General features: G+C 51.7%; 1 protein-coding gene across 2 annotated transcripts; it reads right to left on the bottom strand.

The window, feature by feature from the left end:
* Window positions 1-131: 131 nt before the first annotated feature.
* LOC122695355 (secreted and transmembrane protein 1A-like) lies at window positions 132-11194 on the bottom strand. 2 transcript variants are annotated; one of them, XM_043905130.1, is made up of 6 exons: window positions 11003-11194; window positions 2722-2875; window positions 2216-2530; window positions 1604-1636; window positions 1193-1353; window positions 132-792 (listed from the first exon to the last, which is right to left on the bottom strand). In XM_043905130.1, exons 1-6 carry the CDS (start codon window positions 11177-11179, stop codon window positions 709-711), a joined length of 924 nt encoding a protein of 307 aa, XP_043761065.1. In that variant the 5' UTR covers window positions 11180-11194; the 3' UTR covers window positions 132-708. The 2 variants fall into 2 exon arrangements, with proteins under 2 accessions (XP_043761065.1, XP_043761064.1); XM_043905129.1 differs by having other exon boundaries at window positions 132-573.
* Window positions 11195-25296: the final 14102 nt, after the last annotated feature.

The raw sequence follows: 25296 nt of genomic DNA, 5'->3' as shown, positions 1-25296 counted from the left end.
CAGAAAAGAAAAAGGAATTCAAGTGCAGCACTAAAGATAGTCATCAAATCATAAGAGAACAAAAGAGAAAAGGAAGAAAAAAAGACCTACCGCCACCCACCCACCCCCAAAAGACAATGGATACACTCACAGGAGTTATACAGTTTTTCTTGTAAAGACACCTGGCATATACAGTTTGGGATACGGTTTGATATACGTTTGGGAACAGGAAGGGGCAGCAAGTAGGGCAGGTGGCAGAGAGGGGAGCCCCAGGGCTGGGGGAGAACAGAGAGGTTGGACACAGATTCCACCAGCAGCCACCTGTCCAGTCTCCCATCCAGAGGGGCTGCTCTACCCTTTGGGAGTGGTGGAGGAGGCCCCATGCATCATCTCAGGCCACAGATATCCTCATTTCGGTTCCACAGCTGCTGGCAGGAAGGTCCCTCAAACTGGTGCTTATTCATGGTCCAAAGACAAGAGGGTCCAAGAGGGTCTTATTCATAGTCTGAAGACATGATCAGCTGAGGATCCCATACTGGGGCATCTCCCAGGTGACGGCAGCGTGGCACTCCTGCCCAAGGGAGGACCCCAGGCCTGGGGAGGAGGGGGAGGGTCCTGTTAGGTCAAGTGCTTTGGAACTTGAGATTTCTGTACTTTGGGCCCAAGGACCTAATAAGGACCCCTCCTCGGCGTGTGTGTTAGGGAGAGGCCAGGATGTTGCCAAGCTTCCTAGTCCTTGGCCTGGTCTTCCACACAGCGCTTCCACTCTGCATAGTGTGGTGCGCTGGGTATTCCAGGCTCAGAACCCCTTACCTGGGGAGAGAGGGAGGGATGGAGGGAGATGAAGGCCACATGCAGACACCCCTCTGTCTGCAGGTGTATCTGCAGACACATCCACTGCACACACATCTTAGGTTTCCTGGAAGGAGCAGGAAGTCCAGCCCCCATGCCACCCTCCAGGGTGTCCTAGGGACAGTGTGGACTCAGTGGCCTGTCTGGGACTGGGGCATCTGCATTCTGGGCCTGGGACTGTATTTGCTGGCTGGGGTCCTCTGGGGGAGGGGCACTGCTCTCTGGGACCTCAAATGCTCCCCACTCTCTCACTAGTCTCGGTGGGTACAAGGCCATGGGGGCAGAGTGTCTATGCCAGGTCTGAGATGATCCCACGCAAGATCCCCTCCCCAGCCCACTGACCAGGCACAGTGGCCCATACCTGCTGAAGCCTGGAGAGTGGGGAACCATGCCTTCGGCACCAGGCCAACGTGAAGATCAGCAGGATGAAGAGGACGACCAGGGCGAGGATGGGGAAGACCACCTGGATCTGGCTCTTGTCCTCGGGATCAGTCTTGAGACTGCCTAGCTTCATTTCCAGGCCTGCAAGGAGGGGGCGGGACCTCCCTCCTTTGTTCACCTGTGCAGGAGCCCCTGACTCCCTTGGGGCACCCTTGAGGGGGACATCGCCTGTGGTTGGGAAGCACATGGGTAGCAGAGTGGCAGGGGGATGGATGCATGGGATGGGCAGGGCTCCAGGCACAGAGGGTAAGGGTGTCAGAGGAGGGGAGACCCAAGAGGGCTTTCTGTAGGCTCCCCTCCTGTATTGTAGGATGAAGATAGAAACACCCACCTGCGGAAGGTGTGAGGAGCAGGTCTTGCGGCTCTGCCAAAGAGACACAGGGCAGGTTGGCGGGGGCCTGCCCAGGGTCTGCCCTGATGCAGCCCCTCCGCCCCAGGTATCAGATGAGCCCTGGATACAGGAGTTCATGAAGGCCTCACTGGATTCCCCGTCCAGGGCCCGGCTGGGTTGGGGGTGCTCCTCCCACTCTTCCTGGTCCGGGGCAAAGCTGCACCCCTACTTTCTGTCCCCAGGGCTCAGGGTGACTATGACTGCATTAGAACAGGCGAAGGGGGTGGGTGGAGGGATGGTGACTGGGGAAGCTTTGCAGCAAAGGAAGGGGTGGGGTGGGGGGAGAGGAGGTGTGCAGGGAGGGAAGGCGCCGGCTCCCTGAGCAGATGGGCAGAGTGACCAGGCCCAGCGCCGGGGCTGCCCTGAGGAGAGGCTCAGAGAGGGCACAGACGTGGGGTGGGTGGGGCAGGGTGGGAGTCCTCTTCAGGCCTCATCTCCGTGGTTCTGGGCACCTCAGGTGGGCAGGAATCACTCCTCCCTAGTTACTTCCCCTCCCCACAGCCAAACAGAGAAGCTATTGGGGTCCACCCCCACCTCAATCGCTCCGCTCACCTGAGACGTTCAGAGTGGTGATTTCAACATTTCTCTGGCGCCCCTTCAGATTCCACTTGTACTGCCCTGCATGGGTGTCCTGGGCTTCTTCAATCACCAGATGCGCCTCACCCTCTCGAATCCAGAGCTGCCATCCATCCTGACTGAAGTTTCCTGAGGCCTTTACACTGAAGATGAGTTTCCAGGGAGCCATGGGGTTTGCTTGCAGGGAGATGTTGATGTGGGAGAAGGCATTGGAGATGCTGCAGGTCATCGTGGCTGGCTTGCCCCGCAACACAGAAACCACACCCCTGGTGCAGTCGGGGTGATCCCAGTCTGTGTGGGGGACAGTCACACATGTGGATCATGGCTGGACCTCAGGACATCCACTGACTGCCCTTCCTGGGGTCACTGGCACTACCTGGAGCCTGGGCCCCTCCTGGCCTGATCTAGGTCTCTCCTCCCACACCCGGCTTGCCCCTGCTGCCTCCCCCAACCCCCTGCAGAGTTGGGACTATGCAACTTACTTCCACTCTGAGCACTCCTGAAGGTGGCCAAGAACAAGAGGACCCAGAGCATCCTGGGAGCGAGGAGAGTGGATGCTGAGGTCAGCATGGCCAGCAGGACGTGGAGGAGTTTTAAGGGGTGCCTCGTCCTCCTTACTGGTTTTTGGGACACTCCCTGGAGGAAGGAAAGCTGATGAGTCAGAGATCCCTTAGGCTCCTTCGGAAGCCTGTGAGGGGCTGCACCCTGGCCAGGGTCCCCAAGCTCCTCCCTCACCACTATGTCCTGACCAGTCTTTATACCTTAATAATGTCTGCAGTGAGACCACTGCCAGACAGATGAGAAACACAGATGAGACAGGAAACAAGTCCCTGGGAGACAAGTTCATTGATATTGCTGGGGGTATCTTGAATTTTATATAAAACATGCAAAGCTCCCTGAGCCGTGTGTTCTGTAGAGACAGGTCGTGACACACAGAATCTTGAGTAACCACTTGAACCTGACAACAACCTAAGACCACCTTGGATGCTCCCAGCCCCTCTTCTGCTTTTGCATTCTGCAGCTTGGCATTTGGGGACATTTGGTCCACTCTCCAGATTTGCTTTTATCAACAAAAAGAGTCTTCCTGTGGAACTCGTGAGTTACAGTCTGGAAAGCTGAACTTTCACTTCCTCTGAAACAAATGCTCATCTCAGGCTTTGGCATCCAGTAAACTGACATTTGGGCTTCCCAGTTGGTGCAGTGGTAAAGAATCTGCCTGCCAATGCAGCAGGACACACAAGAGATGAGGGTTCAATCCCTGGGTCAGGAAGATCCTCTGGAGTAGGACATGACAACCAACTCCAATAGTCTTTCCTGGGAAATTCCATGGACAGACTTAGACATGACTGAGCAACTCACACTTTCACTTTTCATAATGACAGGTATCCTCCATTAGGTACTACACAGAGGATGAGATGGTTAAATTGTATCACCAACTCAATGGACATGAAGTTGAGCAAACTCAGGAGATGGTGGAGGACAGAGGAGTCTGGCGGGTTACAATCCATGTGGTTACAAAGAATCAGATGCGACTTAGCAACTGAACAACAACAAAAAGTAGCTTCACTGCCTGAAAAATCCTCTGTGTTCCATCTATTCATCCCTCCTTCCCCCCAACTCCTGACAACCACTGATCTTTTTACTGTGTCCAGAGTTTTGCCTTTTCCAGAATGCCATGGAGTTGGTACCCTTTGGTTTTGAATTCAGTGTCTCTGATTTTTTTCCCTCACTTCGGGGGGAATTGGGCAGAAGGGCCTGGAGCAAAGGGAACTGTGGATGTAATCACTTCCAGGAGCTGGGGGCCAGTTGTGACCAGCCCCAGTCCTGACTCCAGGACACTCTGGGTCAAACAAGGAGAATGAAATGGGGAGGGACAATCTCAGGACCCAGACCCCTGTGACTGGTGCTGCTGTCTGCTGCTTCCCTTGATTTTCTAGACTTGCTTCTATTCCTAATTTATCGTCAGAAGGACAGCCTTCTTTTCTCACATATGTACAACATCTGTAGTTGAAGAAGAAAGAAGTCACCTGAGAGACACATGTATGTGATTTTACATATGTGGAATCAGGTTAGACAACCCACTACTTGTTTCTCTCTTCTCTCCCTCTGTACTGTATGTACTAGGGTGAATGTTGTTGTTTAGTCGCTAAGCCGAGCCTGACTCTTTGCAACTCAGTGTACTGGGGCCCACCAGACCCTTTCCCTTGCAAGAATATTGCAGTGGGTTGCCATTTCCTTCTCTAGGGGATCTTCCCGACTCAGGGATCGAACTCACATCTCCCGCATTGGCAGGCAGATTCTTTACCACTGAGCCAACAGGGAAGACTGCAAGGTGGCCCCAAAACACATGTCCACCCAGAACCTGTGAAGGTGACCTTACTTGGAAACAGAGCCTTTGCAGTCATAAAGAAAGAGGAGGTCGTATTAGAGCAGCGTGGGCCCCAATCTACTGTGAGTGGCTTTCTTATAAGAAGAGACAAATCTATAAGAAAGAGACACAGGGAGAGGCCCAGAGCTGACAGAGGCACAGGCTGGAGGGATGTGGCCACAAGCCAAGGGACACCAGAGCCACCAGAAGCTGGAAGAGACAGGGAAGGATGTTTCCCTGCAGCTGTGCTGACACCTTGATTTTGAATCCGGCCTCCAAACTGGAGGAGGGCAAACTGCTTCTTATGATCCCTTGTTTGTGGTCCTTGGTCACGGCTGCCCCAGGACACTCACACTGTCCCCTCCCTCTTTCCCCAGACCTCAGCTTTCCCCTCACTGGAATGATCAGGCACAAACCCCAGACACTGGAGGGAGTGTTCTGCGGTCATGTTCTGTCCATTTCTCTGCGTCTGGCTCTCACTTTGTAGTGTGTTGCTGGTGAGGTCTGCCTCCCCGGATCCTGAAAGCTTGACTTCAGTGGCTGCAAGGATTCCCTTTGTCTTAGCTTGTGAGCAGCCCGGGCCCCTTGGCTCCCAGCTCTGCCTCTTCCTGGGGACACCTGGGGCTGTGGAGGGGCTGACCAGCTCATCCTGGTTCTGGCCCTTCGGGTTTCCACATTGTCACTGCCTTTGCAAACCCTTCGTTCATCCTCCTGGGACTGTCTGTCTTCTCCTTACAGGTTTATAAGACTTTCACCCCTTAAAGAGACAAACTGCCTTCCAGGCTAAGTACATTTCCATCACCATTTCTCCCTGGATCGTCTTTGGATAAAGACTCCAAGTATTTATGTTGTCCTGTCTGTCTTTTCCTGGAAGGCTTCAGGGTTTTCTTTTAAAGTAGTTTTTGTTTGTTTGTTTAAAGTATCCTTTTTAAAAGGCTTCCCAGATGGTAGAATATCCATCATGGTCAAGTTTTGTCTGTTTTTATGCTCAAATCTTGAATATTCCTCAAGGTCTGTTTGCAAGCGGCATGTCACAGGTTTAATTTTGCTTCCTTTCCAGGAGGACAAGTGGTGCCTGGGGCACTGAAGAGTGAAGCTCCCTGTCCCCCTGGCCAAGGCACCCCCACCATCTGGGGCTCTTCAGGCCCTGCCAGGCCACGTGGTACAGTTACCATGCTGCCCATCGTGCGTTTTCACCCCTGGGAAGGCAGGTTCTCTCTATGGCTGTTTATCTTTCCTTTGACATTCGGTTTACAGAAGAATATTAACACAGTTTTAATCAATTTTTTTTTTTTTAGAACCAAGAATTTGGTGATTGAGTGAAGAGAGACAGCTGCCCTGATCCTGCCACAACCTGCTCAGCATAATGCAAGAGAGGCTGAGATTTCACAGGTGGACACAATCCAGTAGCTGCCTTTCAGCAATTGCCAGGCTGGGGCATAAATAGCTCATCACTATTGCTGCTGAGAACCTCATGTGATGGAAGGTTCTAGTAAGAGGTGTTGCAACTTCCTGTGCTGGGGCTTTTCCTGGGGCCTCTGATGAGATCTGCTGAATTCTTTTGCTGAGTATTTTTTTTATAAAATAACTTTCCTTAAATTGGGTGTTTCTCATAAACAGAATGGTGCCCAGTACCCATAGGGCCCAAAGGCATCCTTGCTGGTGGTCGACTCCTGGCCCCCTAGCCAGAGCCCTCGGGGCTGCCTGGAGGGAGACCCTTGCCCAGGGGTGTCCTACCCTGAGCCTGCCTGAGCAGGCAGGAGATTCATCTTGTGTGCTCTTCTCTGGCCACTGACCCGTCCTGGAGGAAGCCTTGGGCAGGAACCCGAGCGTTTCCAGTCTCCTCAAGGTCTCCCCTCGGACCCCAGCCACTCTGCTGCTTCCACTGACTTTGGAACAGCCTTTGGCCCCCCTGTTCCCCATCCAATGTGGGCCTTGGTGTCCCATCGATGTGGAGGCAGGCCAAGTCTCCCCAGGCTGAAGAATCCCTTCCCAGGGAGGCCTGCCCACTGGCCCCCAAAGCTGGAGCAGGCAGGTGTCCTCAGGGTCACATGGAGGGTTCACCCCCCCAGGGAACCAAAGGAAGAGTACCACCTAAGCCTGTGCTCGCTCTGAGAGCAGTGATCCCTCACTGTGTGAGAGGGGGAGCCTCCTGCTGGTGACCTGGCATCATCACCGAATGCCCAGTGCGACCAGGAGACTTAGTGGGAAGGGCAGGTGTGTTCTTTCTGGGATGGAGATAGCCAGGGGACTATAGTATCCAGAAGGAACCTCACCCCCTCAAAACCTTTCCTCATCACGTTTTCCTGACCATTGTCCAGCTTTTATCCTTTCCATAAATTTAGGAGTCGTGTTTCAAGTTCCTAGTACACTTTCTGGGATGTTGAGTGAAAAGTGAAAGTGAAAGTCACTCAGTCCTATTTACTGTTTGTGACCCCATGGACTGTAGTCCTCCAGGGTCCTCTGTCCATGGGATTTTCCAGGCAAGAATACTGGAGTAGGTTGCCCTTCCCTTCTCCAGGGGATTTTCCCAACCCAGAGATCAAACCTGAGTCTCCCGCCTAGGAGGCAGATTCTCTGAGCCACCAGGATGTTGACTGAAAATAAATGAATGAGGGGGTTCCTTCACAGTCCTGAACCACGCAGGGTCTCACTCCATGTGGAGCCAGGACAAGCTAGCCTGGCGAAGCCACTGCCTCTTCAGAAGCTTCCAGGATCCAATCCCACTCCCTGGGAGAACACACTGTCACGTGCACACAGCACACACACACACACACACATACACACACACACACACACACACACACACAGTGCCGTGGGGAGGGCCCCTAGGGCCTCCCACATGCTCTGCCTACAATAGGTGCTCAATCCCTGCAGTCCTGCTCAGAATTCCCTGCAGGGCCGATGTCACATGAGGGGTGCGGTCAGTCCCCTCCAATGAGCTCTGGGCAGGTGCCTCAGCAGAGCTGAATGAGTCAAAGGTCAACCTTGGTCTGCACCTGGCCCAGGTGACATGGAGAGTGGGTGACCTCAGCAAAGGGTGTTTTTGTAACACGCTGACCTGTCCAACTGGATTCTGGAGGTAGCGTGTGTGTTGATCAGTAAAAGGAAAGCAAAAGGACGCAGCAGGTTGAAGTCCAGAGGCCGGCTGGGAGGGCAGCTGGTGTCTTCCAGCAGCGAGGGCATGGCCCTCTGAGAAAGGCGTGTGGGGTTCCTTGAGCCTAAGTCAGGCCCACCCAACCACACTCTGCCCTCAGTTTCTCATATTCTGTCTACCTGCCAGGGAAACACCCCAGAGAGCCTGTCTCGCCAGCCTCCCTGCCCCCACCTCTGTGGTTTTCACAGCACTATGTATCCCTATGTCCTACAAATTTGTTCTTCCCTGGTAGCTCAGCTGGTAAAGAATCTACCTGCAACACAGGAGACCCCAGTTCGATTCCTGGGTCGGGAAGATCCCCTGGAGAAAGGATAGAATACCCACTCCAGTATTCTTGGGCTTCCCTGGTGGATCAGACGGTAAAGAATCTGCCTGCAACATGGGAGACCTGGGTTTGATCCATGGGTCTGGAAGATTCCCTGGAGGAGGGCATGGCAACCCACTCCAGTATTCTTGCCTGGAGAATCCCATGGATGCAAGAGCCTGGTGGGCTACAGTCCATGGGGTCACAAAGAGTCAGATACGACTGAGTGACTAACATTTCACTTTTCACATACCCCTATGTCCTATAAATTATTTTACATTGACTCATTTTTTAAACATTAATATCTGTTTTAGCTTCCTTAAATACCCATTTGTAGTCACTAGATGTGTTGTTTATAGGTATGTTCTCACAGGTAATGAAATGACCAGAAGAGTATGAAACCAGGAAGTGTCACAGACTTTCTACCAACACTTGGAGTCCCCTGAGGGAGAATGCCTGTGCAAAGGTGACCCCTGGCCATCTTCTGTCATGTTGCCCAAGGTTGCTGAAGCTGTGAGCTCCCAGACGGGCACTGGTTGGGCCTCCCTGCTGCTCTTCCCGCTGCCCCTAAACGTCCAGTCTTCTCTGAGCCTTCCCCAGGCCATGGTGGGGCTCTGCTCACACACTAACCTCTCAATCCAACTTCATGCGCTCCCTGACGTTCTCCTCACCGGGAAAGCCCTGGAGGATTCCAGAATCTGGACAAGGAAACGCCAGGGTCCCTTCCCACCAGTCTCTGCCCCCAAACTCCATCCACCTTGGGCCTGGCTCCTCATTGTCAGACGACACAGCCTAGGAGCTGGGAAGAACTCCAGGTTGGGGCAGATCCTTGAAACCATAGACAAGTCTCAACGAAACCAAACCGGTACAACGGAGACACAGACTTTTTCCACCTTATAGATAGTGCGGAAGGGCTGTCTGCAAAGAGCTGGACTGGGGATGGAGGAGCTGGACTGGGATGTAGGGGCTGGACTGGGATGGAGGGGCTGGTCTGAAGATGGATGAGCTGGAATGGGGATGGCGGCAGCTGGTCTGGGATGGAGGAGCTTGCCTGGGTTGGAGGAGCTGGACTGGGATGGAGAAGCTGGACTGGGATGGAGAAGCTGGACTGAGGATGGAGGAGCTGGACTGGGATTAAGGAGCTGGTCTGGGGTGGAGGAACTGGACTAGGGATGGGAGGAGCTCCCTGTGTCTTCAGGTACCTTTGATGATTTTATCAGTCTGGGGTCCCACTATTGTCTTATTTTTAAATATAGATATATTTCATGTAATATTTGCCACATATTTACATTTCAAAATGATTCGTTATCTGAAAATCAGATGGGTTTTTAAGTTTGGCATTTCCACTCCTCTGCCCGAGTCTCTCCTCTTGTCTCTGATGCTGCAAAGGACAGAAAAACGGGAGAGAGAGAGGCCAGGGCACAAGAGGGGAAGATAGGGGTGAGAAGGCAGAGGGTCGGGGGTGGAACAGGAAGACTGCATGCATGGGGCAAGACCTGGAGGGGTCCTGAGAATTCTGGAGTTGGGAAAAGTGAGGCAAGAATTCATAATTCTCTCAGATCACTCTCACAGGTGCTGGTATCTGCATATATTAAGCTGGGCACACAGCTGGGGTTTGTGCTGTCACTGGGGACCTGGTCACATTTGGGCGTCAGTGGAACACTTTGCAAAGTGCATGCCATTGCCAGCACTTTGTCCTGCCACAGGACCTTGGGGAAACTGAGGCAGCAGGTGTGTGGACCCGAGGGTTATCGGCTGACCAGGGGCACAGGGGTTCTCGGTCAGCAGGGATCTCCACTCCTGCAGCACCTAGGAGAAGCTGGACCAGCTTTCCCACGCAAAGGCTCACTGGTAACTTGCTATGTACCAGGATATTCACATGGGAAGGTGAGCACCCTGCTCTCCAGGCAGGCCTTTCACCAACAATGTGGAGGGAGGCGACCAACCACCTTCAGAAGACAGCGGAAACGGAGCCCCAACCCTGGCTCAGAGGGAAGAGATGGCCCAGTCCCGGGCGCCTTTGCGGTGTCCTGCCCCTGTGGCTATGGCCAAGAGGGATCCCTACTGGGCAGTAAGAAGCTCCTCCAGGCCTGGGGCTGAGTCTGTAAACCTTGCGGCCTCACACCTGCCATCAGTACCTGCCATCCCATCAGCTGGGCTACTTCTCACTCTTTCACAAGGCACTTCCTCTGAGAATCCTCCCCCTCCTTGCACCTTCTGGATGCACCCTCCGGGGGCGGGAGGAAGGGGGGGGGGCCCTGTACTCCCCATCACCTTCTCTATTTAATCCCAGGATAAGGGCCTCCCAGGGGCTCTGGCTCCTCAGGCACTGGGAGTGAAAAGTTGCTTTCAAATTGCAGATCATTAACCAGTAGTGGGTGGTGAATTGAATTTAGAGATTGCTGCTGCAGCTTAATCAAAAATGAAAGGAGAGCGTAGACAGAGGCAATGGAGTGCCAGTCTCCCCCAACCTTAGCAGAAGTCTCAGAGGTTTCGCTCTGTTTTAATGAGTGTTTGTGAGTGAATGAGCTGTGTGTACATGTGTGCCCCATGTGAATGCACACAAGTGTGTATGCGCATGAAAGTGCGCGTGTGGGCAAGTATGACAGCAGCAGTGTTGGCCTGGATGTGAAAGTGTTTCGCCCCACATGTGGTCCGGGGCAGCAGGGGCTCTGTGCGGATGGGTGGACGTCTGGGAGCTCAAGATGCCAACTCTCTGCTCCAGAGAGGGGCAGAGCCAAGCCTGGGGCCGCCCTGCAGAGACGCAGTTCTCCACCAGGACTGCGAAGTCTTTGTCTTTTTCTCTCCCTCAGCGGAGGCGCAGAGCGCGGAGCCCGAGAGCTCAGCGCCCCATCTCCACCAACCCAGCCCCTGTGTGCGCGCGCGGAGCGGTCCGACACCAGGAGCCCCGGCCAGCGCCCCTCCAGCTCTCACCTGCGCCCCGGGACCCCGGCGCCTCCACGCCCGCGGCTCCTGCACGCCTCCTGCCCGCCCGCCGTCCGCAGCTGCAGCCTGTCTGTGCGCTGGTCTGCGCGGCTGGACTAAACCCCAATGATGACTCCAGGGCGGAGCCAGGCAAGGAGGAGGCGGGAAGGAGGATTCAGGATCCATGCACGTGAGGTCTGACACCCAGGTCCTACATTCAGGAAGGGACTTCAAGTTATGGGAAGTCACACGAGTTTCAGGAACTGCCCTGAGTTCAGGGAAAGAGATGATTTTCTTGATAGTGAATTCCTTATTATATTTTTATTAGACGCAGGGGATTAGATGATCCTTCGAAAGAAAACGGTAGGTGACAGTTTTCCAGGAGAGTTAGTTCCTGGAGTTCTCTACTTTCAAGCTTCCTCTGAACAGATCCTTATTTGGGGAGCTGGGTGTACTCACGCCCCTGCATGGATCTGGGGAGCTGCCAGACCCCTGCTGTGTGCATCACCCCCACACACAGACACTGGGCAGAGCCCTGCCCACTGAGAATCCTCAGAGCCTGATTGCAACTTGTCAGAAATGCAAGTTGGGGCCACCTGGATAGAAGTCATGCTGGGGGCACAGGCAGGGATAAGGAGAGAGAATGAATAGGAGCAAGCAGTAAAGAGCTTAAAATATAAGTTGTCCTTCATTAGCCCTTGAGCAGAAGGAGCCCCTCTTCCCGGCTCCCTCCCCACGGAGGGTCCTAGCAGGGTGGGTGTGGAGACTCTCTGTGGCCAAAACAGGTGACCCCGGGACAGACCTGAGTGGGGTCATTCCCAGAGGGTGGAGTCCAGTAGGCGCTGACCTCAGAGCAGCGCTGAGAGCTGGGAGTTTCCTTATGGGGTGTGCACGCTTCTCAGGTACAAATGGTTTGGTGCCTATAAAAATCACTAAGATAGAAGTTTCTCTTTGAGACGCTGAAAGTGGGGAATGAGGGAAATGTGTGAGAGTCACAAGGGTGGGGAAGGCCAGAGGTGTTTGAATCATTCTTTGTTCGACTTTAGGCTCCGTTTTTTTCCAATTGCTGGAGGCAAGCGGCTGCTGTTGACTTGAATCCGGAGTCCTTGGTCCATGTCCAGCCTTGCTAGCCTCTGGGCTCTCGCCAGCCGGGCCCAGATTTCCTGCAGACCAGGAGGAGGGCTGCTGTTGTCACTCCCCGCTGGCCTACCTGCCTGCTCACACCCTCCAGGCTTCACCTTCTTGTGGCAGAGGGGCCGGTGTGCAGCCGCCGCTGCGGGCAGCGCGTGTCCCGTGAGCTCACACCTGGGGCGGTGGAGTCATGAGTCAAGGGTGGCCAGAGACAAAGGGGCATGTGCAGGGCTGGGCCTGGCTCTGCCCACCCTCACCCCCAAGGAGAGAGGCTCGGAGAGAGAGACCCAGCAGGGATGCTGTGGCAGGGTTGTGGGGCAGGAGAAAGAGTATGTTTCTGTTCCATGCAGGACGTCCCTCATCAGACCTGCACTTCCAATAAAGGCCCCTGGAAGGCAGGAGTGGGGTGGGGGCGGTGAGTCTGAAGGTGCTTCCATGGGGGTGCAGAAGCCTGGAAGGTGTATGGAGAAGGGAGACCCCAGAGTTATTGGTTGTTTGGAGGTGGGGTAAGGAAGCCCAGAGTCCTCAGTGCCAACTGAGTGGCATGTGGACTGTCCCCTTCCACTAGAACCCAAAGTGACCTGCTGGCAGGGCGTAGAGTGGAGTAAGGGGCAAAGAGGTGTCTCTGGGCCGCCAGGGGAGAGGCTGTGGACTCAGGCTGGGCAAGTCCTTGTCGGGTGGGCAGAGTTGCTGGTGTGGGTGATGCCCAGCTTTCATGTAAAGAGAGGAGGATGCAGAACCACGTTCTGAGGGATCCCTCAATTTTGTGCGTGAAAGAGGAATGGCCCAGACTGGACAGGACAGAGCATTCCAGCTGCTCCACAGGTGGAGCCTCTAGATCTTCAAGGAGGTCAGGGGCAAAAGGGCCATCTCTCCAGCTGGACTCAGGGCCTGAAGGTTAACCAACACCCTGGTGTCTGGAGCTGGGTTGAACAGTTCAAAGTCCTGGCTGTGCCAAAGGAGTAACCTTTGTCTGGTGGATAAACAAACCTCAAAGTCAGTTGTCCTCACAGGAAGGTGGCACGAAAGTCAGTGTGAAATTCATCCTCCCCACAAAGAGGCACAGAGGCCTGGGTCCCTGGGCCCATCCCAAGGGCCATCAAGGCAGTAGAGAAGGGCCTCACAATGATCCAGCCTGGGAACCAAATTGCCACACGTCTTGTTTGATGCTTGCCCACCATTCCCCTCTGTGCTGGAAGGAGGGTCTAGTCCCAAGGCCACCTTCCAAATCAGCCCTTGCTTCCCCTCACATCCAGCCTTGCCTAGTGTCTCTCAGCTCATGGGGACTCCTGGGGAGGGGCTGTTGAAGCAGGAGGAGAGGAGAGTCCCACACACTGACGGGCCTTGAGCATCGGCTGAGCACTTAGAGTCTTGTCCCTACAGAATGAGATCTCCTGGGACCTTGATGAAAATGGGTATCCTGATAAAGCATTTCAAAATGAAACTAGTTTATGTTGAAAGTAAACCACTGCAGATGGTGATTGCAGCAATGAAATTAAGAAACACTCCTTGGAAAGAAAGTTATGACCAACTTAGACAGCAAATAAAAAAGCAGAGACGTTACTTTGCCAACAAAGGTCCATCTAGTCAAGGCTATGGTTTTTCCAGTGGTCAAGTATGGATGTGAGAGTTGGTCTGTGAAGAAAGCTGAGCACAGAAGAATCAATGGTTTTGAACTGTGGTGTTGGAGAAGACTCTTGAGAGTCCCTTGGATTTCAAGGAAATCCAACAAGTGCATCCTAAAGGAGATCAGTCCTGAGTGTACATTGAAAGGACTGATGTTGAAGCTGAAACTCCAATACTTTGGCCACCTGATGCAAAGAGCTGACTCATTTGAAAAGACCCTGATGCTGGGAAAGATTGAGGGCAGGAGGAAGAGGGGACGACAGAGGATGAGATGGTTGGATGGCATCACCGACTCGATGGACACGGGTTTTGGTGGACTCAGGGAGTTGGTGATGGACAGGGAGGCCTGGTGTGCTGTGGTTCATGGGGTTGCAAAGATTCGGCCACAACTGAGCCACTGAACTGAACTGCACTGAAACCACTCAAATGTCCCAAGAAGGTAAGATAAATGAACTGTGCTGTATCTCACTGGGACTCCTGTTTACTTCCCAAAGGGAACATTTGTGGACACGTCCTCTTAGAGCTTGCCTGACATTTCTTGTGTCTGTACAAACACTCTCGCTTGTCTAAGGCATGCATCTTCTCCTGTGCAACCTGGGTCCCTGTCTTTGAAGGGCAGTAGGCTACCTCGGTGTCGTCCCTTTACTTCTCTTGAAAGTTTCACCCTCCTTAGAAGCTTTTGCACTACAAAGGAAACTATAAGTAAGGTGAAAAGACAGCCCTCAGATTGGGAGAAAATAATAGCAAATGAAGAAACAGACAAAGGATTAATCTCAAAAATATACAAGCAACTCCTGCAGTTCAATTCCAGAAAAATAAATGACCCAATCAAAAAATGGGCCAAAGAACTAAACAGACATTTCTCCAAAGAAGACATACAGATGGCTAACAAACACATGAAAAGATGATCAACATCACTCATTATTAGAGAAATGCAAATCAAAACCACAATGAGGTACCATTACTCGCCAATCAGGATGGCTGCTATCCAAAAGTCTACAAGCAATAAATGCTGGAGAGGGTGTGGAGAAAAGGGAACCCTCTTACACTGTTGGTGGGAATGCAAACTAGTACAGCCGCTATGGAAAACAGTGTGGAGATTTCTTAAAAAACTGGAAATAGAACTGCCATATGACCCAGCAATCCCACTTCTGGGCATACACACTGAGGAAACCAGATCTGAAAGAGACACGTGCACCCCAATGTTCATCGCAGCACTCTTTATAATAGCCATGACATGGAAGCAACCTAGATGCCCATCAGCAGATGAATGGATAAGGAAGCTGTGGTACATATACACCATGGAATATTACTCAGCTGTTAAAAAGAATTCATTTGAATCAGTCCTAATGAGATGGATGAAACTGGAGCCCCTTATACAGAGTGAAGTAAGCCAGAAAGATAAAGAACATTACAGCATACTAACGCATATATATGGAATTTAGAAAGATGGTAATGATAACCCTATATGCAAAACAGAAAAAGAGACACAGAAGTACAGAACAGACTTTTGAACTCTGTGGGAGAATGTGAGGGTGGGATATTTCAAAAGAACAGCATGTATACTATTTATGGTGAAACAGATCACCAGCCCAGGTGGGATGCATGAGACAAGTGCTCGGGCCTGGTGCACTGGGAAGACCCAGAGGAATCGGGTGGAGAGGGAGGTGGGAGGGGGGGTTCGGGATGGGGAATACGTGTAAATCTATGGCTGATTCATATCAATGTATGACAAAAAAATAAATTAAAAAAAAAAAGTACTACAAAAAAAAAAAGAAAGTTTCACCCTCAAATCGTAGCATCTGCTGCATCATGTGAAGGGTGGAGTTTCGTTTTCTCTTGGTTCTAGGAATTTGTCGATTTTAGTTCTGATTTCCTATCTAACTACAAACAAACATTCAGCAGCACAGTCTTCATATTCCAGAAGTGGTGGCATGTTTATCTTTTTGTTAGCAACTTGTGACTTCTTTCTGACTTCTGTCCTCATTCTCAGGGCTCCCGCACTGGGATATTTTGCCATTTTGTGTCTCAGTTGCCACACACACACAATTTTTGTAAATGCCTCAGGTCCTTGAGACATTCCTGTATCTTCTGGGGTCCCTGCCATCAAGGTGGTCAGTGGGGTAATGTAGATCTTTTAGGTACTTGCCAAATGTTTTCAGCTTGAGCTGATTTGTCAATGGTTGGGAGAGGTGGGTTGGAATTGCTCAGTAGACGGAGAATCATCCATTTCTCCCTGTAGTTCCAGCAATCTTTTATCATATATTTGGAAGCTATTCTATTAGATGACAAATATTTTAAGTGTTATACAGTGAGTCCCCTACATATGAACCAGTTCTGATTTGAGAGCACATTCCCAAGTCTAATTTGTGAGTCCAACAAAGCTAGCCTTGGTACCCCACTAACGCAATGGCCATGTAGCACTACTATACTGTAATCGGTTTGTAATGCATGCGTGCTAAGTTGCTTTAGTCGTGTCCAACTCTGTGCGATACTATGGTCTGTAGCCTGCCAGGCTCCTCTGTCCATGGGATTCTCCAGGCAAGAATCCTGGAGTGGCTTGCCATTTCCTTGTCCAGGGGATCTTCCTGACCCAGGCATTGAACCCTTGCCTCCTGCATCTCCTGCTTTGTGAGGCAAATTCTCTACCACTGAGCCATCTAGGAAGCCCTTGGTGAGGTGAGGGGAGTGTTTTCCTTACTTCCTCTGCCTAGTGCCTATATCCCCTTTCTAACCAAAATCTTTCATTTTCTTTTCTTCTTTTTTTTAAACTCCAAGAAATGTACATCCTTCCTCTTCATTTTCAGTGATCTCCCTAGGGCTCCTGCAGTCCGGATGTCAGCATTCAGTCCCGGTCATTTCACTCTCACGGTCCAGAATATTTTCAGCCAAGCTGGCCGAGCCACGTGACTTGTGGGATCTCAATTTCTCAGCTAAGGATTGGACCCAGGCCACGGCAGTGAAAGTGCAAAATCCTCATCACTAGAGATCATGGAACTTTTGTGTTTTAGACATTTCTAAGTTTTAAAATGTAAGACTAAACTTCTTGACCGATTAATATTTCTCTTTCTGATGGAGACACCCAGAAACATGATGTTTGCTTTCTGAAATGGCTGCATTCCTCAAACATCTGGTTATTTTGTCCCAAGCTGCCCCAGCCTTCTGTGCTCTTGGGAATTATTTGTCTTTACACTGCATTTTTGAAAGAATTACATTTTCACTATTAATCCTTCCTCAACCAAGACCCAGATATGTCATTCCATTTATCTGAACATTCTTTAGTTTCTTCAAAATAGTATAACATTTTATTAATGGAAGTGCTTGTTAGCTGGGGTGATTTGTTGCTGCTTCAGGGAACATGAGGTAGGTCCGGCTCTGGCTCTGCCCCCGGCGTCATGCACTGAGTAACTCGATCCTGAGGGTCTAACTCCTGCTCTGGCCCCCTCAGAGTCAGGGCAGAGGCGGGGATCCGCCAGTCTCGCTGAACTATGTGGTCCCCACAGCGCCCTCCAGGGTCCCTGATGGTCCGGGCTGCCCAGACCCTGGTGCGCTCTCCTCTCCTCTCTGGGAAGGAGCCCTGTCAGTGTACCTTGAAGTCACCTTGCTGATGGGGCAACAGAAACGGAGATTCAGTGGCCACAGTAGCCAGGGGGAGGCAGCTCTGCCTGGAAGGGGAGGGTTTCACTAGGTGACTCAAACATTAGATCACTGTTTCCCCCTTATCATGACAACGTGTTCATTGCACAGCATTTACAAAAGTTGTTCTTGTTGGGTTGCTAAGTTGTGTCTGACTCTGTGACCTCATGGGCAGCAGCATGCCAGGCTCCCCTGTCCTTCCCTATCTTCCAGAGTTTGCTCAGATTTGTGTCCATTGAGTCAGTGATGCTGTCCAACTACCTCGTCCTCTGCTGCCTCCTTCTCCTTTTGACTTCAGTCTTACCCAGGATCAGGGTCTTTGCCAGTGAGTCAGGTGGCCAATGTATTGGAGCTTCAGCTCAGCATTAGTCCTTCCAGTGAATATTCAGGATTGATTTCCTTTAGGATTGGCTGGTTTGATCTCCTTGCAGTCCAAGGGACTCTCAGGAGTCTTCTCCAGCACCACCGTTCAAAAGCAACCATTCTTCGGCACTCATTTTTTATGGTCCAAGTCTCACATCTGTCCATGACTACTGAAGAAACCATAGCTTGGCTATATGGAACTTTGTCAGCAAAGTGATGTCTCTGCCTTTTAACATGCTGTCTAGGTTTGTCATAGCTTTCCTTCCTTCTGAAAGAAGCAAGTGTCTTTTAATTTTTGGCTGCAGTCACCATCCACAGTGATTTTGGAGCCCAAGAAAAGAAAATCTGTCACTGCTTCCATTTTTCCCCTTTTTTTGCCTTGAAGTGATGGGATCAGGTGCTACGATCTTAGTTTTATGAATGTTTAAGGGAGCTTTTACACTCTCCTCTTTCACCCTCATCAGGAGGTTCTTTAGTTCCTCTTCACTTTCTGCCATTTAGAGTGGTATCGTCTGCATCTATGAGGTTGTTGGTATTTCTCCCAGCAGTTTGATTCCAGCTTGTGCTTCATCCAGCCCGGCATTTTGCATGATGTACTCTGCATAGAAGTTAAATAAGAGGTCAACAGAAAGTAAGTCTCCTGGGATAGTATCCCTAGAGGGAATCCTCTGGTGTGCTTACAAGCACTGTGGTTTATGTACACGATGCACAGTGCAATGAGGGGGTTGGTGGCCCCATCCCTCAGTGGGCCCTGAGTGAGGCTCTTCCTGCCCCCTTTCCTCAGGTAAACACCCATCCTGCTACTGTCCCCCTGCATCCACACGGGCTTACCAGCCTCCGCTTCTCCCTGGTCCCCAAACAGCAAGTTCCCCCTTGTTCTAGTGCCTCTGATCTCAGAGTGGGTGTCCTGCCCCCTGGGGGGCCCAGTCGGGGGTTTACCTTGGAAAGCAGGTCCTGTGCAAGCGTGACGAGCTCCTTGGCATCACCCTGGGGCGTTGCAGACAAGTCCCGAGTGGGGCTGCAGGCACAGGAGCTGGGATAACAGACCAGAGTCCCTGAGCCGTCTCAGACCTTCCTGGGGGGCTGGCCTGGCTATTCTGGGCCCTGGGGGAGCACCCATGGAAGCTGCCAAGGTGCAGATGACTTGGGGCATTCAAACCTGCTCCCCACAGAATCCTCACCTGTAAGGTGAGAGGCATCCCTGGCTCGGGAACTTTGGGGGGCAGGATAAGTACATTGTTGCACTGATTTGTTGGTTTCTTTATTTTGTGTTGTTATTTATTGATTTGCTTAAAGTACTCTGTTTTAATAATGTGAATTCTTTCCCAAATCAACTCTTGTTTATTCAACAAACATTTGTGGAGGGCTGAGTGGGAACCAGCGCCAGGAAGGGTGAAGCTTATGCCCCAATCCCGGGAAGTACCTGGACCAGCAGGCCCGGGAGGAACAGTGCAGTTACAAAAACATCCATAAAAGTTAGAGCCCTTCAGAGAGGCTTCCCTTCATCCCACTGAGCGTGAGAGTGGCCCACACGTCCTGGCTTCCGGCTCTTTCTTGCCCCAATCACCCTGCGTGACCCCCAGAGAAGGTGGTGGAGGAACCTTCACACACAGAGTCTGCTCTCTCCTTTCAACTTTCCGCCTCCATTCCCAGAATTACCCGAGAATCAAGATGCTTCTCTGGGAAGACTCTAACCCCAGAGCAACGAGAGGGCAGGCCACAGCCCGGGATGCGGCTCCTTCTGATCCCGGGAGATGCCCTCCCTCCATGGGAGTTTCCAAGAGGCATCTCAGAAAGAGCGCTGCAGACAGAGGGAGACTCCTCAGCTGTTCCTGGGGGAGGCAGGAGCTGGAAAGACTTTCTTCAGGGCCTACTTGAAATGGTCCTCAAGGGGGAGGGCCCCTGGGGTCTGTCGAGTGGCAGAGAAGGGCCCTACTCCTGGAAGTGCCACTGACCTGGAGGAGCCAGTGCTCCTGGGACCACCTGAGGGTCTGCGGGGAAGCAGAGGATCTGATTGGGGGCGCTCCTGTGACATGGCTGCATCAGTTACAGGTTCCATACACAGCTCCTGTGTGTGACGTGTCTGGTGTGGACTGAGGGGCTGCGGTGAAGCCTGGCCTGTCTGACAGTACTGTCAGGGCATCAGCAGAACCAGGCAGCCTAAACCCCCAACTCTGCAGACAGCATCGTCCCAACTTCCCTTTGAATGCATATGTGGGGTGCATGCTAAGTCATTTCAATCGTGTCTGACTCTTCCGGACCCGCTGGAGTGCAGCCCACCAGGCTCCTCTGTCCATGGGATTTCCCAGCAAGAATTCTGAAGTGGGTTGCCATGCAATCCTCCAGGAGATCTTCCCGATCCAGGGATATAGCCTGCATGTGCTTTTATTTCCAGAATTGGCAGGCAGGTTCTTTACCTCTAGTGCCACCTGGAAAGCCCCTTCCTTTTGAATCCATAGAAACATATACTTCCAGAAAAGCAGAAAGAATATAAAATGTGATCAGGAATTAAGCTGAGTCTGGGGACTACAGGTTTTTACAGTTTCTTCAACTTATTTTCCTCCAGAATTTCTACAATGATCCTGTGCTCAAGTAATCAGAGAATACTGTGTGCTTTAAGAATAAACAACAATTTTTATTAGATTAAAGAGAGAGGGGTTGATAGGAGGAGAAGGGACAGTAGGATGACCCCCACATCTCGGGGAGGCGGGTGGAAGGGGTGGGGCCAGGCTGAAATGCCCATGGGCTCTAAGTGCAAAACCATGGGTCCTTTGAAGGCCATCACCTCACCTTTCTGACCCATCCCTGGCCTTTCCCAGGGGAGGGGCTGTGGGACCCTGGCACCACCATGCTGCCTTTCCTGGGTGGAAGGTCACCCCAAGACCATCTGGAAGGAGTGGGAGCTGCCAGGAACTCCTGGACGGTCACCAAGGCCAAGGGGCCATCCCTGAGTGACTCTGCTGAGGGTTGCAGCCTGGTGGGCCTGACCCTGCACACAAAAGAGGAGCAAAGAGTGTCTTGCTCACTGTCCAGTTCTGCAACGATTGATCCTCTGCAGCCGCTGACCCACAGCGCACTTCTGTGCTCAGACAGGAATTAGAGACGTTACCGGACACTGTGTACTTTGGACAAGCAGCCCCTTAGGTGGTTAGATGCGAGCCTCAGGAAGAACTTAGGTGACCCCAGCTGGTTGCATTTTCCTACACAAAGAAGAGCACCATCATCCTTAACTTGAGATATATCTGTTTTTTTTTTTTAATATCTGTTCTTTGTGGCAAGCAGTAGAGTCACCTTCGTCCAGACATATCCTTGACCATCTGTGCATGCCAAGTCATTTCACTCGTGTCCGACTCTGTGACCCTATGGCCTGTAGCTGGCCAGGCTCCTCTGTCCATGGGATTCTGCAGGCAAGAATACTGGGGTGGGTTGCCATGCCCTCCTCCAGGGGATCTTCCTAACCAGGGATTGAACCCGGGTCTCTTACGTTTCCTACATGGAAGGCAGGTTCTTTACCACTTGTGCCACCATGGAAGTCCACCTGTATTCCTGGCCAGAAGCCCCACAGCAGCTGGCCTCTCCCATCTCTTGGGACGGATTCTCTCACTCCACTCATAGCTCCCTCACTGTGGTTTTCTTTCAGTCAACTGGATTCCCCCCTAAAACATGCCCCCCCAACCCCACCCTGTTCAGAGGCTCACTCAAACTTGAATATGGGTCGGGTGTTTCAAGGCTCTTCCCGCCTTTCCTGCCCTGAGAAGATTGGCCCTCAGCTCCAGGACACTTCAGAAGCAAAGATGCCCCTCCTGTCCTCCCACTCCCACCCCAACCCCGAGGCAGTTCTTTCTTCCTCCACATCCTCATTTGAACTCTGACCTCCTCTCCTGGTAGAGGCTTCCGGGCCCAGGGCTGGAATATACAGGCCAGAGGCCACCAGGTCTGAGACTGACTGAGGGTCAGAGTTTGAAAGTGGGTGTTTTCCCACAAGGGGCCCAAGGAGGGCTGTGAGCAGGAGACTGACCGCAGGTGCCCTGGGGATGGTCCGGGTGCCCGGCCCTCAGCTGGTCAGCACACATCTGAGGGTTCAGCTCCCACCTTCTGGAATGTGCCAGAGTCAGCCTGAGGGGGAGGTCCATAGGCTGAGAGCAGAGCCGAGCCAGCTGCTCAGGCTTCATGGGAGCCCCAGGGGCCAGTCCACACTGAGGCTGGGCCCATGGGGTCGGGGTGAGGGGGGCAGAGAGAGTGCACGTTTCCTTCTTCGAGGGGTCAGTAAACAAGGGTGTTTTGTTCTGATGAGGTCCCTCTCTTCCAGCGGGGTGAAGGTCCTCCATTCTGAGCACAGCGGGTTCTCCGTGAATGGTGCTCAACAGCCATGGGTGTCCCTGGGACGGAGGAACAAGTGTTTTCAGAGCCGGCCCCGCAGGCCCTCCCCACTTTGGAGGTGGCTGCTGCTGTTTCATTTGCTGAGTTGCATCCAACTCTTTTACCATCCCATTGACTGTAGACCATCAGGCTCCTCTGTCCCCAAGATTTCCCAGGCAAGAATCCTGGAGTGTGTTGCCATTCCCTTCTCCAGGGGATCTTCCCCACCCAGGGACCAAACTTGCCTCTCCTGCTGGGTAGACAGATTGTTTACCTCTGAGTCACCTGGGAAGCTTTTGGAGGCAGACTGCTAAATAAAGGAGGTGAGTATGGTTTTTGGAAAACTCTGAGTCCAACCTGCTTCATAAAACATGCATACTATTCACAAAATCTGGTTTGTTGTCATTTGGCACAGAATCTCAGGACTTGGCTGGTGGCATGTGAATGGAGGCCCCACACTCCTTCACTCTATCGTTTTTGCACATGGAGTATCTGCCACCCAGTTTCCATTTTGCTGTTGGATTTTCACTGGCTCAGCTGATAAAAGATTCAAAAAAGGATTCAGAGGTTAAAAGAATGTGGGGATTGTTTGCTACTAAAGGGTCAGATGGGATTCCCTGATGGCTCAGATGGTAAAGAACCTGCCTGTGATGTAGGAGACTCAGTTTCCATCCCTGGGTTGGGAAGAACCCCTGGAAGAGGGAATGACAACCCACTCCAGTATTCTTGCCTGGAGAACTCCATGGGCAGAGAAGCCTGGCGGGCTGCAGTCCATGGTGTCACTGAGAGTTGGACATGAGCGACTCACACACACAAAGGAGCACATGGACCTGGAACCAATGAAGTGGCCTTGGGCCTGGAATTCCTCATCAGTCCTGCACATCTCTGGCTTGCACTCTGCTGGGGGGAGGGGAGATGGGTGGGGAAGGCACTCGTCGGGAGCAGGAGGTCATCCTGTCTCAGAAGCCAGACTAGGGACTAGACAGAGGCCTTGACGGAATGGCCAGCCCTGGGAGCAGCCCAGCCTCCTGCCTCTGTGTGCCCGTGACGGCTATCCTGCCAGAAAGCTGAGACATCTGGGACGCAGGCAAGAAGATGTGTCAGAGTAGGGTGGTGGTGAGTTGAGTTCCTTCCTCACTTTTTACAATTGGTCCATGTTTCCTTGTAGAGCCGAGCCTCAGCAGTGTCTGCGCAGAAGAGATGAGTCAGCCACACAGATTCTTCCTGCCGTCCCACGGGCTCGGCATGCTGCCTTGAACTGTGTCCGCTGTTCTGGGAACTGGTGCTTTTCTGACAGGCTGTTCGTGGCCTCACCCCTAAAATCAGAAGAAGCTGGAAATGTGGGCCCCTGCTCGAGGATGCAGGTGCTGGGTGTTCAGGCTGTGAGCCCAGACGGGGACCAGGCTCATGGAGGGAGGCCTCTACCACCCAGGCAGGCCTTCTCAGGATCAGTTCCGTCATTCAGTCGTGTCTGACAGTTTGCGACCCCATGGACTGCAGCATGCCAGGCTTCCCTGTCCATCACCCAGAGCTTGCTCAAGCTCATTTCCATCGAGTCGGTGATGTCATCCAACCATCTCATCCTCTATTGTCCCTTTCTCCTCCTGCCTTGAATCATTCCCAACGTCAGGGTCTTTTGCAAAGAACTGACTCTTTGCATCAGGGGGCCAAAATGTTGGAGCTTCAACTGCAGCATCAGTCCTTCCAATGAATATTCAGGACTGATTTCCTTTAGGATGGACTGGCTGGATCTCCTTGCAGCTCAAGGGACTCTGAAGAGTCTTCTCCAACACCACAGTTCAAAAGCATCAATTCTTTGGTGCTCAGCTTTCTTCATAGTCCAACTCTCACATCCATACATGACTACTAGAAAAAGCATTGCTTTGACTAGATGGACCTTTGTTGGCAATGAGATGACTCTGCTTTTCCATATGCTGTCAAGGTTGGTCATAGCTTTTCTCTTTTTTTGTTGTGTGGTCATAGCTTTTCTTCCAAGAGCAAGTATCTTTTAATTTCACGGCTGAAGTTACCATCTACAGTGATTTGAGAGCCCAAGAAAATAAAGTCTGTCACTGTTTCCATTGTTTTGCCATCTATTTGCCATGAGTGATGGGACCAGTGACTGCTGCCTTGAAATTAAAAGATGTTTACTCCTCGGAAGAAAAGTTATGACTCACTGGGAAGACCCAGAGGAATCGGGTGGAGAGGGAGGTGGGAGGGGGGATCGGGATTGGGAATACATGTAAAAAAGAAAAGAAAAAAAAAAAAAAAAGAAAAGTTATGACTAACCTAGACAGCATATTAAAAAGCAGAGACATTACTTTGCCAGCAAAGGTCTGTCTAGTCAAGGCTATGGTTTTTGCAGTAGTCATGTATGGATGTGAGAGTTGGACTATAAAGAAAGCTGAACGCCGAATAATTGATGCTTTTGAACTGTGGTGTTGGAAAAGACTCTTGAGAGTCCCTTGGATTGCAAGGAGATCCAATCAGTCTATCCTAAAGGAGATCAGTCCTGAGTGTTCATTGGAAGGACTGATGTTGATGCTGAAACTCCAGTACTTTGGCCACGTGTTGGGAAGAGCTGACTCATTTGAAAAGACTATGATGCTGGGACAAATTGAAGACAGGAGGAGAATGGGATGACAGACGATGAGATGGCTGGATGGCATCACCAACTCAATGGACATGAGTTTGAGTAAACTCTGGGAGTTGGTGATGGACAGGGTGTCCTGGAATGCTGCAGTCCATGAGGCCGCAAACAGTCAGACACAACTGAGCGACTGAAATGAACTGAACAGATAGGACCGGATGCCATGATCTTAGTCTTTTGAATGTCGTGTTTGAAGCCAGCTTTTTCACTCTCTTCTTTCACTTTCATCGAGAGGCTCTATAGTTCCTGTTGGCTTTCTGCCCTAAGGGTGGTGTCATCTGCATATCTGAGATTATTGATATTTCTCCTGGCAGTCTTGATTCCAGCTTGTGCTCAACCAGCGCAGCATTTTACACAATCTACTCTGCATGTAAATTAAATAAGCAGCATGACAATGTACAGCCTTGACGTACTTCTTTCCCAATTTGGGAGCGGTCCGGTGTTTCATGTCTGGGTGTAACTGGACAGGCCTTCTAGCAGCTGCTGTCGGGCGGAGGACGGTGGGGGAATACCATTCTGAACTGGGCCCCATATTGGC

This window comes from Cervus elaphus, chromosome 5 (genome assembly GCF_910594005.1).
Source record: "Cervus elaphus chromosome 5, mCerEla1.1, whole genome shotgun sequence".
In the NCBI taxonomy this organism is placed as follows: domain Eukaryota; kingdom Metazoa; phylum Chordata; class Mammalia; order Artiodactyla; family Cervidae; genus Cervus; species Cervus elaphus.
This window is presented reverse-complemented; position numbering and strand designations above follow the sequence as displayed.